At 36.6% G+C, this 22,233-nt stretch overlaps 1 protein-coding gene across 1 annotated transcript in view; it reads right to left on the bottom strand.

Moving 5' to 3' along the window:
• The window catches only part of LOC115628761 (lachesin), a 66,180-nt gene extending 44,353 nt beyond the window's left edge, over positions 1-21,827 (bottom strand). The window contains exons 1-3 of the mRNA XM_030524977.1: positions 21,762-21,827; positions 1,810-1,919; positions 1,206-1,391 (exon numbers count right to left, since the gene is read on the bottom strand). Of these exons, the coding sequence (XP_030380837.1) occupies positions 1,206-1,391; positions 1,810-1,919; positions 21,762-21,801 (336 nt within the window). The 5' untranslated portion in view covers positions 21,802-21,827. The remainder of the gene's footprint in view (positions 1-1,205; positions 1,392-1,809; positions 1,920-21,761) is intronic.
• Between the last annotated feature and the right edge of the window lie 406 nt (positions 21,828-22,233).

The following is a 22,233-nucleotide window of genomic DNA, read 5'->3' as shown; positions in this document are numbered from 1 at the left end:
CATCTACATATTGATTTACTTTTTGAATGCCAATAAGTCACAATTAAGACTAAAGGACTTAATTCTGAATCAAACTGAATCGCTGCTGATATTCCTTAGTTCTAATTTTTCGATATTAACGGAGCAGAACATATTTAGAATTGATGAAATGCTATTCAGGTAAGCAACTAATACTAGATTTTAGTTAATGCAGTCTTCCAACATATGTGGACAAAATATAATTTTTCGCAATTTTCCTCTTATTAAAGGTAAAGAGCAAAGGATAGAAATAAAAACCATGTTGCATGTTTAAAATACTTAGAAGACATAATTTATTTATACACTCGAACTTACGAGCTGAGTTTGCTTTAAGCAGAGAATATTTGTTTTCAAAGTTTTCAAAAGCTCCACTAGAAAATGGTTATTCGAAGAGGTTGAATGGTTGCCACGACTTAAGGCATCCGTATAAGCATGTCCGTCTGTATGAACATCGAGAACTTTTGAGCCATAAAGGCTAGGCCCCATGTTCGGTACAGGGTGTGTAAGCTTGTCTTAGATAAATGCAGAGCAAGTTCATTACAGATCGTGCTTAACACTTATCGGTGGATAAATCACTCCAAGTCGATTAACATTAAGCAAACCTGGCCATAAACTAAAGAGAGCTTCATTAAATAGCTGCGATCAGCCTAGTACTCGCAACTTTTTTGCTTAGGCACATAGATGTATCTAAAGCAAGGTTGGTATAAATGAGTTTGAAATAATGCTTTACCATCTAAAGTTGTATCATGAAGCTGCTATACTAGGAATGATTAGTTGAAGGGCTGTACGGAAGAAAAGGATTTGGGGTTGGAAGAATTGAACGTTGCTAGTTTTTATTCTTAGCGACAAATACTAATGTGATATATATACTAAAGTTTATAGAACAGACAAATTTACAAATGTTTAATTATTTTGATTGGAAAAACTACAAGTATTCAAATGAATAACAATTTGTCATTACCAACAGAAAAATATGCATTATCTGGAGTATTTAGAATTGCTTTGGCGAAGAAATAAATACTCTATAAAGTTTAGAAAATATAAACGTTTTATAATGAAACCATGCATAGAGATCTTGGAACATTTATTCATGACTTTCTTTTGCCAATCCCTGTCATCTTCTCTCAAATACAAGTACGTATATTAGAGAGATCTCAGGCAGAGACTACTAAAGAGTTTGGACTCACCTGACTCTTCATGGGATCCGTATTTAGTTGACACATATAGCCGCCGCGATCCTCCTCGGAGACGGCCTTGATGTGCAGATTCCACGTGTTCTGGTCCAGGTGGCTGACAGTTACGCGCGGGTTGTGGGTGATGACGTTTTCGTGTATGGCCTGGATGGCCTTGGTGTCTGCCTTCAGCCAGCCCACCTGTGGAGGCAGACGCAGAGGCAAGGGGTTAAGCACATATTGAAGTGTGTGTGTGTGTGTGTGTGTGTGTGTGTATTGGACCCCTCTTTATGTCTTGCAGGCGACGCTTTAAATGAGTGGGCGGGCATGGACATGGGTGTGGGTGTGGATGTGGATGTGTTGTTCAAATAGTGTTTGTGGTTATTTGTTATTGCTGTTGTTGTTGTTGTTGTTGTTGTGGTTGTAGTGGTTCCCCAATGTTTGCAGGCTTGCCTCAAGTGCATGAGTGTGCGAGTGTTTGAATGTGTGAATATATATATATGTGTGTGTGTGTGTGTGTGTGTGTGTGTATGTGTGATTAATTAAGCTTTAAAGTGCGCCATGTGGCCGTTGTTAATGCTGTTGCTGTTGCTGATTCTGTTGTTGTTGTTTTACTTACGCGATAGCCGCCCAAACGTCGCACGTGACACGTGAAGGTTGCGTCGCGTCCCACAGCGACGGACACATTCGAAATGCTCTCCACAAATTCGGGCTGAAAGGCGCCAATCGCTGCAAATGCAAGTGTAACAGAATGAAGTGAGCGGTGAGTAGTGAACAGGGAACAGAGAGTGCAGTTATAAGAGAGATGCTAAGCGGCCAGATTAGGGAAGCAGTGGAGGGGCGCTCTGTGTGCGAGTATGTAGTTGTGGTTTCTGCGCGTATGTGTGTGTGTGTCTGTATGTCTGTGTGTGTGCAGCCAGTTAATGATATCGGCGGGCAACCTTGGCAAGTGGCTGTGCCAGCCAAAAAGTCAGTGATTTATCGCCTTTAAATGTGAGCGGAGCCAAGCAAGGGGAAGGACACAGCAGCGGCGAGAGCAGAGGCAGCAAAAGTTAACTTCATCTGAGACAGATTTGTTTAAACATTTGCTTAAAAACTACCATTCTCTTATAATATTTAAATAGAAATTATAATGAAATGAGATGCATGTTTGTTATAAAAAAGGGGCTAAAAAAATATCTTATCTTCGTACAAGGCAAGAAGTAAAGGCAACTTCTATAACTGAACCCATCATAAAAGCCAAGACTATATAAATAGGTGAGCAAGTGAAACATTTCCCTGAATTTGTAAATAATAATGGAATTAAAATATTACAATAATAAACATAAAAAGCAATAAAAACTATATTGAATTAAATATAATTTAAAGTAATAGGAAAATGCTAAAAACACATTACTATAATTCGTGGATTCGGAGATCAGTTGACAATCAAAATATTAGACAGACATCGGAGAGATCTTAAACAGCAAGATAATACAAATAGGGAAAAGGGATAAAAAAAGGAAGAACAGAAAACAAAAAGTGAACATAGAATTAGATATGGCGTAAGAGTTCCTGAGCTAAAAGCATCCAGATGCAGTGCAGCTGCAGGATAGATAAGGAAAAGGCTTCGAATATATGAACCACATATTTTGAAAATAAAATCAGAATGAATTAGAAATTTTAAGCATTAGTTTGTTTGTTCCTTTTGTTCCCACAGTTGTCTGCGCTGATTACAAGGTGCAACAATTGGCGATAAATATAAATCAATCAGCAAACAGCTATACCATTTATAGTATTATAGCTATGTCTTACGCATCTCTGAATCGCCTAGTATGCTTCAGGATTCGGTTTATAAATGCATTAAAGTGATAAATGAGTCAGCTGCTGGGTATTTGCTTCCAAGGCGCCATAAAGGACTAATTGAAGCTCAATATATTCGCATGTTCTCGTACACTCGTATAATACGAGCCGCCATATGGCAATGGAATCGGGATTAAATGGAGGAATGTGTGAGGCTGTGGCATACGCAAATATAAATAATTTATTGAATCATTGAAAATCAAACATTTCATTTGCAAGTGCTGCAAAAAACTTTTAACAGAACAAAAAAGCAGCGCATGGCATGAAAAAAAGAAGGGCTGGCTGCCGGGCGAGGCTGGGAGGAGGAGGGCGATTGGGTATTCGGCTGAATGAGTGACTGTGACCACGTGGAGCACAAAAGTGGCAGACAGCGGCAACGATGCACGATTGCTGCTGCCACTTTGCTCGTCGTTGTCGGTGTCGGAGTCGCCGCCGACGTCGTCGCCGACGCCGTAATGTATGCAAAAAAGTTTTTGCCAAACTTGAAATTTAAATATTTATAGACACTGCCGTTGGCAGCGGCAGGCGATAGGACGAGCGGCCAGACCGGGAAACGCACGGTACGGCACGGCACGACCAAGCACGGCACGGCACGGCACGAAGCGCAACGACGTCGTTTGTATTGTGTAGAAAAATGTGCTGAATTGACGCAATTGACCAAAAGCATGATTTATTGGATACTTTTTGGCCATAACATAGACACCACCAAGTGGGGGGTGGGGGATTGGAAATGGTGGATGCCGGCGTGCGTGGCAAGCGGAGGGGTCGGACGGATACGCTCAAATCAAAGTTATGAACTGCTAAGTGCCGCGACGATTGAATTTTTAGAGCGAATATGAGGAGGCTGTGTAGAACTAGAGTAGAGTAGTGAGTAAGTACTTTTAGTTTGGCATATTGCGAGAATGATAGCATGTCTAGACTGACAATATGATTGGCACAACATACACACATGCATACTCGTACATACATTCAATAGAAATACCATATTTAAATCGGATGGGATAAGCGATGGTTCCGAAAGGTACCAACAATAATTAAAGCTAGAAATCACATTGCTTCCGAAACTAATTTAATTTTCATTTCAAATGCATTTCCATGCCATCGAATAACGGTAAACATTGTCGAAGTGCTCCTTTAATTATTGAATTACAAAGCTCTTATTGATTGCACATGTGGCTAATATACTAATAGCACAGTAGAGCAGTGCTAATATAAATTTTGTTTATTCAGATGTTTATGTATTATTGTAGTAGGATCAGAACGTATGCAGAAGCTATGGCAACCCTGTTAGTAACGTCCCAGCTCTCGCCCTAACTCGCCACCCCCGCAATTCGCTCGCGATCTTTAGTCTGTTTCGAGTGCGAGAGGAATGAGAACGTAGATTTGTGGCTTTGTGGCTGTGCGTCATGTTTTATTTACCGGAACATTTGCCTTTCACATTGTTATTAATTAATATTAGTTACATCGTAAGTTGAAAGCGCAATAAACCAAGTAACGCTCATATTAGACGCCCACTCCAAACATCTAACGTTTGCAACAAAATACAAAAGAAATGCATTCGAACACAGCAGACGAGTTGTGCAAAGAAAAGCAACAACACGCAATATGCGAGATCAAGTGCAATGGAAAGGAGGGGGAGAAGTGCAGCCACATATACATACATACATAAATACACACATAGGCACGAAATTACTGAGCACAAAGAAGATGGAAATAACAGCACTGGCACAGCAAACAACAACAACTGGCCATGCAGCTGATGTTGGGTGAGTAACCTAGTATAAGAGCTATTGAGAGAGGAAGAGAGAACAAGACAGACTAGAGAGCACACAAATACAGTAAGCCATAAAGAGAGCATATCTAGGCGCAGCACTCACAACGAATAGACAAAAATGAAATTCAAAAACCAATAATACGGCAAACGGACAAAAGTAAACAAAATTGCAATAAAGATGTAGGACCCATGACGACACTGTAGCAAAAGCACTAATAATGGGAAAGGATATATGTATGTATATAAGTATTTATGTACATGTATGTACATACTGTTCACTATTTACATGATTCGATGTACTGGGACTGCCAGCCATTAACATATTTTAAATCCAGTAAATCCAAAATGTCACAAATCTGCGCTTTACTTATACAAGTATTTTCCTATTTTTAGATACAAAATTTAAGAATAGAGAAACAGCTTTTTATTGCAATATTGAATCGTTATTTCAGCAAAATTTGGGCATTTGCAATTACTTTCAAATTTTAGTATTGATTTCTATTCCTTCGTTCCTCTTTCAATGCATGTTAACGCGTTGAGCACAATTATCGAAAAAATCTTACTTTTCTTTGGATAAATCTTATGGTTTCGCCATGAGTCAGTACTCGTACTACTTGAATGAAATAAAATCTACCAGTGCTACCTTTCCATTTTCAATTATCGAACGTTACGTAAACAGGCAAAGGCTGTGCATGTGGAATGCAAAATTCTATGAGTCTGGGCGCCAAGGATATTTCAAACTCTGCACTGCACGAGCTTCGGCCCCGGAATTCCCCTGCATGCTCGCATATTTGACTTTGGAAAATTTCTCTGTGTCTAGTAGTTTTCACTTTTACAACCATTCGAAACGAACGCCGCAAATCCAAAGCCAATTTGTGTCGACAAACCAACTGCTGGACAGAGAGCATACCAATCCATACTGGACCAGACTGGACCAGAGAGAATCATTGTAGACAGGAGCATAGTGGTTGGGACTAACCAAGCAGCACTTAGTTGTTCCATGCTTTCATTTCACAGTTCATTTTTAAGTTGCAAATAAAATTGTACAACGCTTGTTGGTTTATTTGCATAGAATTTTGGTTTGGTTTTTACACATAGACTCAGTATCAACAACAACTCAGAACAACAACAACAACAACAGCAGCATGACTGAGTTTTTCATTAACTTGCTGTGGGTGCGAGCTGAGAGGTGAGCTGCCGAGTTAAAGATAAAGACCGATTCCGTATCGTAAAATCAACAACAGCAAAAGTTCATGCAGCAACAATTCTTAGCAGTAAGGAGAGGACGAGCTGTCAGGGACCACACAAAGGCACACACACACACAGTCACACAAATATGCACACACACAGAGGCCAAATAAACTGCACTCAAATGTGGTTCCTCAACAGCTGCTATTGCGGCTGCATTTGCAACTGCACTGAGAAAAAAGTATAGGCACTGGTAAAAAGATGAGGAGACGCGCAGCAGAAGAGCAGAAGGAGAATAACAGTAGAACAACAGCGGAGTTACAGAGGAGCTACAGAAGAACAAAAGAGAAGAGAACAACAGAGGGGACAGAGAAAAGTAACAGAAGAACAACAGACGAACAACATAGGTGCTGCAGAAGAGCAACAGAAGAACAACAGAAAAGCAACAGAAGAACAACAGAAGAGCAACAGAAGAGCAACAGAAAAGAAACAGAGAAATAACAGAACACTGAAGAAATATAGGATGAAAATCTACTTAAGAACAAAGAACTGAAGAACTGCAAAAATAATTCCATATCAACATGAGTACAAATAGAAAATAAACTGACCACCAGCAGAGAACAAATGAAAGGAAGTGCAGTGCTGCAAAAATAATTGCAAATCAAAAAGAGCCCAAATCGAAAATAAACTGACCACCAGCAGAGAACAATTGGAAGAACAGTAAAGAAACCGGAAACCACAAGCCGTAGCTCTACAAAAAAACATACAATTGACAAAAAGCACAAACCAAAAAGGGCAGAAGAGAAAACAGACTGTGGTGATCTCCTTGGATGGGCTTCAAATACAACGAAGATACAGAACAAGAACAATAGGAGATGTAAGTAATTGTTTTATATTGTTCAGTTAAGCCTTTATTACATACTACTTATACGACGTGGGACTATTGGCTTTGATAACATTTTTATTCAGTTAATTATTGATATTTCAAATGATATTTGAATGATAATTTGTTGATTCCATATCTGTGGGACTCAAATTTAAATAGCATTAGCACTTATTTAGGAAGCATTAGCTATGGCTTTTAGCGGTTGAGCGACTTTTAACGTTTATATTATATTAGGGATTAACTCGATTTAAATCTCCATAGCTTTTCATTGATTCAGAAAAAATGTGCAGATCAATTTAATATTTTTTGCGGTGTGCTCAGCTGCTGTTGGAGATGTTGCTGGTGCTTCTGTGGCTTGTTTGTCAATCTGTTTAGCTGCATGCTGCCAAAAGATGCCCCAATGAACCTGCTGCCCTGCAGTTGCCCCCCGCATCGCCACACCCCCTGGGCGCAGTGTCAACATGAACTGCTTTGCATGTTCAAGTCGCTGCCAAGTCCTGTGCGCAGGAGAAGTCAATTAAGTCATGCCAGAGGCAACTACTACTGGCTCCTTTCTGTTCCACTTTTCGTTTTGCTTCTTTTTTTGTGTTTTCTTTGCCTTTTCGCACATTGTCATAAATTTGGCGCATTGTCAGCGGCCATTGGGACAACATTGGCGGTGGCGGTGGCAGCTTCATTTCAATTTCGTTAGCCACTTTAATAGACTGTGCGCATTTTGGCGGCCTGTCAATTTGGCAGGGCTTTGGACTTGGGCGACAACGACAACTACAAATACAACAACAACGAGGACGAGCGGCGAGGGGACAGAGACGAGGACGAGGACGAGGATGACAACGTTGGCGACGACGATGGGCCCAAAAGTTTAAATCACAAAACGACAACGAGGATTTACCAAAGCAAATTTATGGTTAAGGGCATTGGCAACTGCGGCAAAAGTTAAGCGTGTGTCTGTGTCTGTGCGTGTGACTTTGGGCATGCATGTGTGTGTGCGAGTGTGTGTGTGTGTTAATAAAATGCCTTGTGAGGCAGCAAAATATATGGCGCCACATATTCAGGTAGCCACGCAAAGGAGGAGCAAAGCAAAAAACGATACGAGATACAAAGATACAAATCTGCATGGCACCTTTTTTTATGGCCCTCTCAAAGCTGCCGTAGTGCTCTCGAATGCCGAGCACCAACAAAGTAGCAATGATATGTGATAATGGCAAATTTGCGACAGCTCGCTGAAGCAAAGCAGAGGCAAAAAAACAACCAAAAAAACTGCTGCCTACTTATGGGCGTCCGGACAAGAATTAAAGTGCGACAGCAACGCAAATTAAACTAACCGAATGCGAGGCATAAAAACTAAGGCGAAATACTTAACTACGATTACGACCACGACCAAATCAGAGAGTCGAGTCGAGTAGAGTCGAGTCAAGTCGAGTGCAAGCTGCGCCAAATGGACGAGCACACAGCCTGGTGCTGACTTAACAATCTGAATGCTTACAAATCGTCGCCAGACCAGCCAAAGTCCGAATGCACTATGCAGGCAATTCAATTTGCGCCAAGGGCAGAACAGGAACACAAATGCAGAGAATGAACTCTTAGGGACAAACTATAATGGAAATACTCTTTCCAATCACTTGTCATACAATTTACATTCAAATTGTAAGGATAAAGCTGATCTGAAAACTAATGATTATCATACAGGTCCGCTTCAGTTTATAGCAAATACATAATTTTTTAATACCACAAATACTAGAAAATTCGATTGGATACGTAAGCGAAGCATTTTACATGTATTTATTTATTTTCTTATTTATTTATATATTAAAATCCGTTCGATATCTGATTGTTTTGATTCGAAATTACAATATCGCCGACAGCATATTGGACTTTTAAAAGAAATATTTAAAATAACAAATTTTGGAGTCTCTATGGAAACATCAGAGACCGATATTTTGAAAATCTCTTTATTTTTGAGCCTCAATTAAATGTTTGAAAGGCAAATGAATGTTCTGTTCCCTACGCAGCAGCCATGTCAAAGACTTTTGTTTTTAAAAAATAAAAAAAGCATATTAAGTAAAGGTTTCTTTTAAAATTCTTTGAAATGATGACAAATTATTTGAAGTGAATAATTTAGCACATAGTGTTATGAAAAGTTACAGCCTGGGACAAATTATTTTGTTAATTTGTGTATGTGTGTACATACTTGTACATATATACGATTATTAATGAAACAATTGTATTTCTTTTCTGCATAGGTCATGTGTTTATCAAAGTATATTTACACCACAAATTGTATTCAGATGAAAAGCTTACAACATGTAAGTGTTGTGCTCTGTTACTGTTATGTTAAGTTACTGTTAAATTACATTTCTGTTAAATGACTACATTTTCAAAGAGCTATATAAAATGTAACATATTTTTTGAACACTTGAAATTTTATTAGAGAATTCGGGAAATTGATGCCTGCATTATATGGAAGTGACACAAAATTTAAATCGACATGATTTCTGTAAGCAGTGCAAACCTTCTCAACAAATCCCCATGCCCCGATTCCGTTAATGTATGCAGAGGGACGGGGGGTGGGAGAAAAAACAGCAAGAAACAAGGAAAAAAATTATTCAATTTGATTTCTTTTTGCGACGGCTTTAACAAATGTCTTGCAATTAATTTGCTTGTGATTTTTTGTTTTACACTTTGACACGTCGACACTGAAAAGGGTTCGGGTTCCAGTTCGAGTTCGAGATCGAGCTGTAGTTGAAGTCCTGCATATCCCGTATCCCGCCCGCGTATCTGCCCTAGGCCGCACTCCGTTGAAGTGGTTTTGGCAATATGCGTGGTGTTTGAGTCGTTCGCATTTAATTGCCAAACTTTTTGCGTTGCTGCAATTTTCTGAGTTATCTGCGCATTTAATTAATGACATTTTTGTAGCCATCTAAACTTGTACACACACACACACACACACACATACACATGACTGCAAACGCGTAGAGTTTTTTGTTTTTGGTCGGACCGTGGACCGAGGATTCGGCTGCGGTTGTTGCGGCCGTGCGCGCTAAAAGCTGCGAAACTCGCAGTAACTACTTTTTTCTACACTTTTTACTTTGTTTGTGTACATTATTTTTTATTTTGTATCAATTAAGCGGCCGCCGACGCCTCCAGGGACAACTGTGACGACAACAAATGCAACACTCAATGAACATTTAATGTAGCATAGATTTAGGCGAACGAATGTGTCTCCGCCTGTGTGTGTGTGTCCATGTGTGTGTAATAGTGCACGTTAGCGATGACAATTTAGCCATTTTTTTACAATTTCGACTATTTCGTTGCTCAAAGCTCTAGTGAATTTGTGAGCAACTTTAAGACCCAAGCTCCGCATTTTATTTTACAGTAAAACCTGCGTCTGAATTACTTTTAAGAGTGGTACGTGCAATGATTTAACCCACACTCAATAGAAATAATAAAAGCAATGCTTATGCCTGTAAGTCTTTTTGGGAAAAGCCAATCAGACAGACTTGAAACTATCCTATTAAATAGTTTTTCTTTGCGATGTTTGGAATTTCTGGTTTTAGAGAGAGATTTTTTGAAACAATTAGATATCATTTATTAATTGCTTATTATATATTTATGTCGACATAAGCTGGGAAAGACTAAGTAGGAGAAATCTTTACCTTTCGGCTAGAAAATTGTTATGGTTCTAAAACATAAACATACATACAATTAATAGATATCAGCCTTGCTTCACATTGAACAAAACTGTGAACTCTACGGGATCTGTCATATCTTCTTATAAGTAGGTTCCGTTTTTTTTATTTTTATTTTTTTTTTATATTCTTTAACACGTGGCACAAGCAATACTTGAATTCGATAATTTATTAACGATTTCAAATGATTTTTTTTTTTTAAAGAACCTGCCCAACAGTAAGCAATCGAAATAAAGTTCAATTCGAGCTGTCAAAAGTGAAAAAGGCTCCTGTCATTATAATTGATATTACTAGAGAAAGGCACTCACAAAATTTTGCTTGTACGACTTTTAAAGAAAGTAACCACAGGTGATGGAGAACGTCGGCAAATCAGAGCAGACTTTAAAGGAGGACGTCGCCGACCCGCAGATGACCTTTCAAGAGTTGGAAGAGCATATTCGCGTGTGCCATGTGGAGCTCGAGGAAATGCAGAAGGTCTTCTTGCAACAATCCGGCCAAGTGACGCAAAGGCAGCAACAAGCAAGCGAGCTCAACGATGCCATCCAGAAAGCTAAAAACGACCAGGATGTGCTGGAGGAAGAGGTCGCCCTTATTGACAAGCAGATTCAACAAATTGGGGAAGCTCTCGTGCCAATGGAGAAGAAATATGAAATTGTGCCTTATTCGTGTGAGGACACAGAACGCTATCAGAGCTATATTATGCTTGATAATTTGGACATGGAGCTGGAGCGCGTAGCTGAGGACTTTAAAGAGATTGTCGGGGTTCTAAATCGGGTCAATAAAGAGCAGATAAATGCATATCCTGGCACATCTCTTTCTGAATTACTCAGCATTATTATTGAATGGCTACAGTGGATCGATGTGCAAACAAAGGTCCTCAGCAAGAAGCTAGATCAGATTGAGAAGGATTTCAAGTTAAAGAACCAGCATCAACTCAGTTAATTCCACATACAATGTAATAGTTGAAAACATTCTGCAACTTTTCAACCATGAACTGATCAGTTTTTTATGCAATTAATGCAATTAAATGAGAAATTATGAGTTTGTCTTAACAAATATTTATATTTTTCAATTATACTATAAATTGAGTTTAAAGGTAATAGGCTGAGATCGGATTTCCGACTGGCTTGAGTCGAAGAAGTTATGTGTTTCCGGGTTCTGTGCACTAAAGTATTGGGTTATGGGGAAGTACTATTTTCATAATATGATTGTCCATTTACGTTCATCTAATAGCAGCGAGGGAGTAAACAAGCTTTGGCCAGGCAATCTTATCCTCAGAAGTGCTTGCCAGAAAATGAGACTACATTTGGTCCATTTCAGATCCTTCTCCGCTGCTCGCTTTCGTTCTGGGGCTCTATTCATTGCTAACAATTCTTGCTATTTGTCTAAAGACCACAATTTCGATTAAGCTGTGTAGAGTTTGACGCTTCTGGCGCTTCCTTGACTCCGTATAAATCATATCTAAGCAATATGGTGGCGTTGTTTTTTATAACATTTACATTGTCATTGCCAAAATCCTTTCAAAAGAGTTGATTTATTTGTGGATTTAATCTTACATTAATATTGGTTTACTAACGAAAGAAGAGAAGTGCCTGCAATGGCATCAAGAAAATAAACAGAATTTTTTAAAGCAAAAAATAAAAATCTTGTGAACTTAGCAAAAACGTGGATTAAACCAATCATGATTTAAAAATTTGAATGTTTATTCATTCTCTCAGAATATAATGATTAATTTTAAGTTATACTTACAACTCAACTCAGAATATTATTGTATGAGTCCTATTGTTTTGCTCAAGAATAATGATTATTGACTATTAAAATTAACCATTATATTGTGAAAGAATGAATAAAATTATTTTGTAATTTTTATAGTAATATTTATAATATTACAGTCCCCGAAAATAAATAGATTATAGACAACACCTTGTCCTTAACATAAATTCATAAATTCCAGGCACATAAATGAAAAACAAAATTCAAAACTCGCACTTCACCCTTCAATATTTTCAAAATGTCCTGAACTATTCGACGCGGCCATCACTGCTGCAAGTGTGTGTATGCATGTGTGTGTGTGCGTGTGTGTGTGTGTGTGTTTGTGTGTGTGTGCCATATTGCGGTGTAGCTTACATTTAATAATGCGCTTTGAATGTGCACTCGAAATGCGTTGCATAACGGGAGTCGCACAGTTGTCGTTTTATCGCCACATTTGCAGTTGTTGCTGTCTGTGCTGCCCAAATGCTGAGGCAATTAATTTGCATTTCATTGATATGCACACACACACACACGCACACACACACACACACAAAGGAGAGCTGTGGCCAGTTGGCGGCGCTCACACGAGCGCTTGTCTCATTTACAATATTTGTTTAGGATTATTATCCGTTATTAATGTCGCTGTAATTGAAAATTATTTTCACTTTTATGTTTATCATTATCATCGGCGGCCGTTACAGGATCCGTGACACCCCACAGTCCTGGGGCCCATGCCTGCACCCGCCTCCCTGTCCTTTCGGCCTCTCTGCCTTTCTGCCCGCCTCCTGTCTTTACTGCCATTTCGGCCTGTGCGCAATTATCACTGGGGAATTATTGTTTGCCGCGATTTAAGTGCTTTTCATATTTAATATTTATGCCGTTTTTATGCTGCTTTACAATCCGGGAATAAAGCTAAAGCCCCCGTTGCTGCTAGTTTTCACTTTTTATTTTTATTTTCGAAAGCTCCATTGACAAAACTTGCCGGCCATTGATGAACGATTAAGTAGGATATGGCGTGAAGGGAGCCAACAAATTTTCCACCCACCCAAAACAAGCTTCACAAAAGGAGTTGAAAAGGCAGCTACAGAGAGTAGTATAGTAAAGGATTTAAATAAATATTCAAAATACAAATATGGCATTTCTACGGGTAGTACAAAGAATTTCGAAAATTCTCGTCAATGCGAATTTTTATACTCTGTACATTTGCCCACATAGTGGGGCTTTTGGGCAAGAAGCGAGTTCTGGGTTCCCAGAGGATCAGGTCTCTCACAAAGCACACGCGGTTCCTATTACTTTTGGAACTCTACAGGGGAAGCAGCGGCTTTGGAAATGAACAGAAAATTAATAATAAAGCCTTGTAAATTATTGTTAGCTAGATACTCTAAAAAAAACCTATTTTCATTAATTGGGTTGCAGATGAGGTCGCTGGCACTAAATACAACCCAATTCTGAGGATAAATATAAATTTACATATTCTAGATTCGTCGCTTTATAAATATAAAAATATAAAAAACAATATGAAATGCATTAATAAATGAAATGGCACTAAAATGTGGCGAACAAATAAGCAAGCGTGGCATTTTCGGTTAGTGCGAACAGGAAAGGACAACTAGGCACAACTTCTCGCTCGCACACACGCGTTCAGTGCTGCCAATCTGCGAGTTCCAAGTGTTGGGAAGAAATTGTAAAATAGTGTTGGTAGTGTTATTTCGCTGATGCCAAATCATAAAATGTTCAGTCGTGTGTGGCTCGCGCAGGCGAACACATCGCACCAAGACTCATATAAATTTTATTTTTAAACTTTTCAATTTTATTTTATTTATAACTACAAGTAGAATGAGTTTTGGGCTTTACATCTTCGCTGAACTAAAGTTGATGGTTTTTCTAATTTATTTATTTAAAATATATAGTTTTGTTTTGCTATGGACTTTAATTCCACCGATCACTGTTACAGTTCTGTTTTTTTTTTAATTTGGATCATACATTATCATTGATTTGGTTGAGAAACTCTTTTTACTTTATTTTTTTCGAATCATTTTTTAAATATTTTATTTTAAAAATCCTCGTTTGTTTTTGTTAGTATTTTCAACAAATTTTCGCTTTGATAACTGAAGAAAATTAAGCTACAGACAAACGACTTTTTCTCTTGGCTGTTCTCTGTGTTTTCAACGAACAAAATAGTCAAAAATATTGTCAAGCGTATCATTTTCAAGAATATTTTGAATACAATTCATTTTTAGTCACTTTCACAAATGTATAAGGAAATAAATACATTAAACGTGTGTGGAAAAATGTGAAAAACAATCGCTAATGTAAAGATGCTTTTGATTCGGAAATACAGTACATATGTACATACGTATGTTGTTATTACTCGATAGCTTCCATTTATTATTAATTTTCCAGAATAAAAACCAAAGACGGCTCTTATGAATCAAATTCAACTAAAAAAACAATAAAATAAAAACAGATTAGGCAAGCTTTCTAGGTTCGAATACTAACACCAATTCGCCAGGACTTATCTTGTTTTGAACAGAAAATTGAGTTTGTGCCTTGCTGCAAATACGTTTTCTGATTATACAAATGTCCATGAAATTAGGAAAATGTTCCACTACTTATTAGGAAATACTTTTCTTATCTTAAGAAAATATACCTCTAGTTCCAATTAGAAGTTATTTTCTGAACTTTAGAAAACGGTCAAAGGGCTATACATTTCTGATCAAATTTGAGATGATTGGCACAAATGTAGTTTTATAACTTTTTTCCCTCATTGGAGCTCCTGATCCCTAATTTAATAATTAGAGCAGGAAACCCAAGATATGATGAGTAATAATACATATCTATATGCATTTAAAATAATAAATCTTGTGTTGAAAATTCAAAATTAACTTCGACAGACACTGGTATTTAAATAATATATTTTTTGTTTAAATAAAACATATATTGGGTTCTGCCGTAAATTCAAGCCAGTAACCGAAAACTTGCTCAAAAGTTGGGCAGATACCTTTAGTTGTATTTTAGAAGCCATTTCAGTAATTTTTTTTTTTCATGGGTCTGAGCTGAGAGTTGGATCAATCGCACCTAAATAGTTATGTCCAGTCGTCACTTGTGGTCTAATTCCTTTTTTGAAAATTTGCAATACATCAATGCCAAAGAAAACTTAGAAAGGGTATACCCTCCCCGCAGGTCGATCGGAATGCTGGCATAGTTGCTAGTAAGTCGAAACCAACATCAACCGGCTACTAAAAGGACCTTATCTAACTCAATAGGTATACACGAGCATATGTTTTGAGGGAAAAGAATTAAGTACAAAATTCATTCCAAATATTTCCTCTTAGGAACTTCATATTCAGTCTTTTATTCCGAACACTTACAATAGGCACTATATTTCGAAACCTTCTATATTTTATTTACTCTACTTGCAAAGAGAGAACTTTAAAGAGTTTAAAAAAAAACTCAATGGCAGAATATGGTGGTGCGCTTCGCTAAAAATATCCGAGGACCTTAGTAGAGTAAACAAAATAAAATATTGTAAATACAAAAAAAAATAAAATTGGAAATTAAGAAAAATGTGAAAACAGCAAAAAGTATAAGAACTAAGCGTAAGTCTCGAACTTAAATGCTAGAATTCATTTATTGGAGAGATAATTGAAAAGTTGATCCTTCATTTGGAATTTTTCAAGCCTTAATCAATTACCAATTTAGAATAGTTCGAAGCCATTACCGCAATTTTAATCAAATGCTCGGCCAATGCATAATTCAACAATCAATGCCGTCAATTTACCATAGAAATGGTTACACTTCGATGGCCATATAAACAACTAGACTGGATACATTTAAGCCAATTTCATTTAGCAAATTTAATTGCGAAATTAAATGCGTTACTGGGCGGGGAAGAAAAAAAACAAACAAATAAATGTGTGACCGAAATCGCCGTTTAATATATTTACAAAATTAATCAATGTAAAAATGATCACCGCTGCCAATTTGGCACTTAATTTTTTATGATTACCTGGCAGCGGAAAAGCCCAAAATGCATAAATGACAAAAGGTGGAAAGCCCGTCATGTCATTGAGCGAATCGTTAATGCCCTACAAGCTTCAGAAGGAATTGGAAAACAACAACTAATGTTGACAAATAATTGAATGAATGAATATTTTATAAAAAGTAATCTTAATGTCTTATCAAAAAATTAGTTATTCCTCAATGGGTTTGTTGAATATTTTAAAGTATAAAGGTATATATGCATATCTGTTTTCAATTTACCAGGGACTGTAATCGTTATTAGAAAAATTGCAAAACATTGATTATTTTTTTGATTGGCATACTGTTTAAGAATATATATACTTAGTATACATTTTGTCCAAAAAAATTAAAATATTTTTTTTATCAAAAATAAAACTCAAAGAATAATCATTATTTTCTAAAACTTGAAATGTTTAAATCATGGTGCAAAAGTAGTCCCAAAAGCTACTATAAAGGAATGGTTTTTTATGAATGAATACTTGGAATAACAGAGATTCTGCAAATTGTAAGCAAAACCGACAAAGCTTCAAAATCTTCAATCAGGTACATAACTTCAGAAACCAAGCATTAAAGTACATATATATTTTCCGATATTAGATAAAGGCTTTAGAACTGCTTAGAATAGTAAAAAGTGGTTGCCGAATTTTAAACTGAATTAGCATAGTTTCGACACCGAAACAGCTTGGAATATGGAATATGTATATTCCGATATTAAAGGAATACTTCAAATAATCAATTACTAATCATAACCCCTTGGTTTCGATATCCTGCATATATTGAACATACCGTGCCTAGCTAATCCAATAGCTTTTGAAAAAGTATGTGCCCTACAAAGAGTTAATATGCTCCATTAGCTTCGATTTGTGTGGACAATGCATTGCAAAATCAGGTGAAAACATAATTTTTGCACAATTAAAATCGAGTGATAGCGCAGCCATATCCACAGCTTCCCCCCTCTCCCCATCTCTCTCTCCTCCCTCCCTCTCGCTCTACCGAACACACACACATGCACAAAGTGCAGTCTGATAATTGTTTTGTGTAATTCCCGACGGCCGTTCAACTTCAGCGCTGAATGCACAGTGGTACCAAATGCAGATTTCTATATTGATATAAGAATGGCCAATTTGATAATGGACTTTAACTCTGATTTATACATAACAAGCCATACTGAAAATGAAAACAATTTAAATGAGTTTACTGAACAAAATATTCCAAATTGTATAATGGACGGTTGTATAGAGTTTTACAAATAATTGTTCCTTTAAGTGCGAAGCACAAAATAAAAACTAAATAATTATAAAAGAAAGATTGAAACTTTCTTACGAGTGGAGAAAAGCTGGCATCTAATTAACTGATTCATTTAAAAACAAATACTTGATGTGAAGTAACGCCATTGGCGACCACAATTACAAGAAAAGATGAAAGGAGTGGGTTCCTCAATGTCTAAAGCAATGCAATAGTTTGCAAGGAAATAATTTTTGTAATGATTCATTTATTTAAGACTCGAAATAGGCTTGTTACTCAAAGAAAGCGCTCTTATCTGTTCTTGCACCTATATTGCTCATATCGACATGAAGAGAAGCTGTAAAATATATTGCTGAACATTTGGGAACTACAAGTATTGTGGCACTTCTTATGCAAATATATACTTGTACGATTAATCAGCTATTATTATAATAACAATTTGCAAGTACACTCCCACAACTGACTCTTAGTTTTGAAACAAATTACAATTGCCATTGAAATACATTTCGCACCACTGTGCAGAAAGTCAATTAAACTGCTATCGAATATTGTAGTTGCTGTTGTCGTGCTTTGTTTGTTTTTGTTTTTGCAATTCATTTATTTTATTTATTTATTTCCATTGTGTATTTATATCGCACTTTCAATGCAATGGAAACAATGCCCAAAACAACAGCAACAGCAACAACAAAAACAAAAACAAAAACAAGAGAGCCATGACAATACAGCCATGACAATGCATTAAACAGCTCAACGAATAGCACGAACAACCAGCCGACCAACCAGCCAGCAAACCAGCCAGCCAACCAGCCAACAACCAACAACCAACCAACAAGCAACAACCAACGACATAAAACATTTGGCCCATTGGTTAATTAACGCACATTGCCGTGCAAAAATTATTAAGTTGGTCGACGTTTAATTGCCTTCATTGAGACAGCGGACAACTGGACGAAGGCGAACCGATCCACAGACTAGTGATGCAAATCCACATCGATTAATTGAGAAGATATTGCAGCACTATTTTCCGAACGATATTATAAGATTGTTGTGTTGCATTGTCTCCTCCTAGCCAGCTCACTAACTAAAGTGCTTGCAACGATTAGTAAGCAGCAATTTATTTTCTTAGAAACTGCACAAACATCGATTTTGAAGTCGAACTATCAAAAAAACATCAATTACTAACTATCTTTAGCGGTTATATCACGCAAAAGCCTAACCCAACAACTGTTTTATTTTTTACTTACTTATTTCTGACAAAGAACTGTCAACTGGAAACATGAAAAAATAATGTTCCAATATATTAATTCAAAAATTTAAAAAAGAAAAAGAAAACAGCACAAAACTAAAATTGCAAAAATTGCAATAATTTTTATAATAATTTTTATTTTTTTTTAAGAAGAAGAGATTAAAATATTTCAAATATTTTATCCTGATCTTAAGAAATAATGTATGCTGGATCTAATCAAATTAATAGAGCTCTCAGGGCCAAAATGAATTATTAAATTAATTGTAATTGTTGCAAAGAACTCGAAACGATTTTGCAAAGCATATGTTGCTAGTGATACAACGATTTAAACTTAAGGGTGTAAAAGATCTTTTGAAGGCCTTTAAGAAACAGCAAAGATAGTGGGAAAGTCGGAAAGTCGGCTCTACTCCAAACAAAGGAAATTGTTGTTGAAAAGGCAAAGAGCCGTATAAAGAATTAGAGTTGTGTGGGGGTCTTCAAATTTAAGAAAGCCTAGATTTAAATATCCACCTATGGTCCAGCTTTTAGCAGGCTCAGGTTAACTGCCTTTGGGCAACTCTTCCTTAACAATCACACTGATACCGCAAATCTGGAGATTTTTAAATATAAGTAGCTTGGTTCATTAGCTGCTCTCGGTGGTCGAAGGTCGAAGGGTATTTAATGGCATTATAATAGCCAATCAACCATCTGTATGCAACTCTTTTAATGAACTGATAAATATTGGAAAGTAATTTTCATTTTTTTGCAATTGTTGTAAAATGTTCATGAATTGATGGTTCGATTTTGTAAAGAATTGCGAATTGTTGAGGTCGTTCGTTAACAAGTTTTCTTAAGTTCCTTAATTGAACTTCGATTTGAGCTCATAATATAACAATCATAATTGTTTATAGTAATCTGGTCTCTTGTAAGATGCCACTTCTCAATGCACAAGACACTGATTTAATAATTGCCCTTTGAGGACAAATTTCAAATAAAGCAACAATTAAAAAAAAAGTATAGATAACAATCATCTTAGGAGAATGACAGCTTTATAAATGGAAAATAAAAGCTACAGAGCAGGATCTGTGGGAATGAGAAATCTGAAGACACTTAACACATCAATTCAATTAACTTAAGTTAGAGAACTCCTCACAACAGGCTAAAATGAAATTAAAAACAAGTCCGAACACGTTCAGGCTACCACAGAATCTGATTGACAGACACCTCAACCCAACTACTACCCAGCTCTTCAACATAGTAGCAATGTGCATAATTAGTTACATTTCAATTAAAATATTAATGCATCGATGCGTCTATTCGATGCATGGCCTTGACGATGATTTCCAATCGAATAGCATCACTACAAGCGACCCAACGACCCATCGATCCAACGACCCGCCGAACTGTCAGACAGAAATAAAACAGCGTAAAAGTTAAATAATGAAAATAATAAAGACGAGAAACAAAAATGCAGATACAAACACGGGATAACACGGCGTATTCGTAATGCCGCTTAACGGCCGCTTAACTGGAACTGAGTTCTGCATTTATGGGATCGTTGCAGCATTAGTAGTTGCTGGCCACTTACTGGTGTCATTGTAATTCAAATGCCCCCCAATTGAATGAAAGCGAATGCTCGCTGGCGTTATTTTTATATTCCACTTCACTTCGGATTATGCTACTTATTAATAAAACAACAACAGTTCGCATTCATTGGACAGTCATTTCATTGAAAGTTTACGGCAATAGAGTGGCAGCAGCAGTGGATACTAATTATTTATCAACTCTGACAGCTTGGAAAAATTATTTATATTTTCCAACAACTAAGCTGTTGAGTGTATTTTAAGTGAACTTGATTTTTTGGGCAAATTGCTAACAATATTTGAGAAATGCCATTATTTATTTATGCCAGATAGCCTTGCACTTTTAAAATGCACGCAGAAGCATAAAATACAAATTTGAGGAAATTTAAGAAATCTTCAGACAAAACCTCCCATGAGTGAACATTAAATTCAGTTGAAAATAATAATCATATGACAGAGGGAGGCTTATTGTTCCATTAAAGCTGTCTTCGACTTCTTAAACAAATAGTTAAACATTTTATTGAGTAAAATAAACATTTTTGTAGTCGAAATTCCAATTTGAAAAATTTAACACCACGCTGACTTTCTCACAAATGGCATTTAATAATGCATTTTTTTAAATATTATTAACAAGACTTTCAAAAATGTTTAAGAAGATGTTTAGATAAAATCTCTCTTCTTAGAGAGAGTTTTTTTCATTAAAGCTGTCTTTAAACAAATAGTTAAACATTCTTATACTCAATATTTAACACCACACTAAGCACTTTTCAACAAATGGTATTAAAGAATGTCTTTGCTTTTTTTAAAATTTATTTGAAAGATTTTAAAAATATCAAAGATCTGAAGAAAATTTTCAAAGCAATATTTCAGCTGCCATTAAATTAAAAAATTATATATAATGATTTATTTCAAAGCATTAAGGGATTAAAAACTGCACCTGCCATCGAATTTTTAAAATTCATTTAAATAAATAACTGAAATAGTGACACTTAATGGAAGTTCTTTATAAACGCTGCAAGGTTGAAAAAGTCCCACCAATCGCACTATGAACATACTATACAAGTATATTTATAGGACTGTAATGATATCAACAATTGAGCGATCCATCTTTCTGTTTGGTTTTCAAAATATTTTCGAGTTTTTCACAAGCGTTGAGGCTACTTTTTAAAATAATAAAAATAATTGTTTGTTTTTATAAATAATTTCGGGTTTAAAAATACGCATTTGAGGTTTTGAGTTTCTCACAAGAGTTGGGGCTGCTTTTAAAAATAAAACTGATGTGTTTTTAAAAATAATTTCGGGCTTAGAAAAACACGTTTCGGGTTTGGAGCTTTTTCACAAGAGTTGGGGCTGCTTTGCTTTACCTTCGATAATCGCCACGATCAGCAGGAATAGGACTAGCATTTTGTCATTGCGATCGACAAGGCGGCCCAGCAGCTGTCCATGATATTGAAAGCGATGGCGGCGATGACAGCACAGATTTATATTTGAAACCAAGTGCATTTTCTATATACACATATACACGTATATATATTTATATATATATATATATGTATGTATAGGATGTGTTGTATATATTTTCTATTTTCTTTCTAAATCGTGAATTCTCCACACAAGTCGTTACTTAAGCGTGCGCGTAGCGCTTGCGGCTTGAAAACTGGCCAAGTCAGTTGGCATTTGACTTGACATCTCACTCAAATGGGCACAAATACTTAATAGATTCGATGGTGAACCAAAAAAAAATATAGACGTATATAAGGTGGATGCATCACACGCGTTCTGCCACTCCGACCACTCAGATACTGGGATAATGTTTATGGGGAATACGCGATTTTT

This window comes from Scaptodrosophila lebanonensis, unplaced genomic scaffold, assembly GCF_003285725.1.
Source record: "Scaptodrosophila lebanonensis strain 11010-0011.00,11010-0021.00 unplaced genomic scaffold, SlebRS2 tig00000123-arrow-arrow-pilon, whole genome shotgun sequence".
NCBI classification, from domain to species: domain Eukaryota; kingdom Metazoa; phylum Arthropoda; class Insecta; order Diptera; family Drosophilidae; genus Scaptodrosophila; species Scaptodrosophila lebanonensis.
The sequence above is the reverse complement of the archived record's forward strand: the minus strand, read 5'-3'. Positions and strand labels throughout refer to the sequence as shown.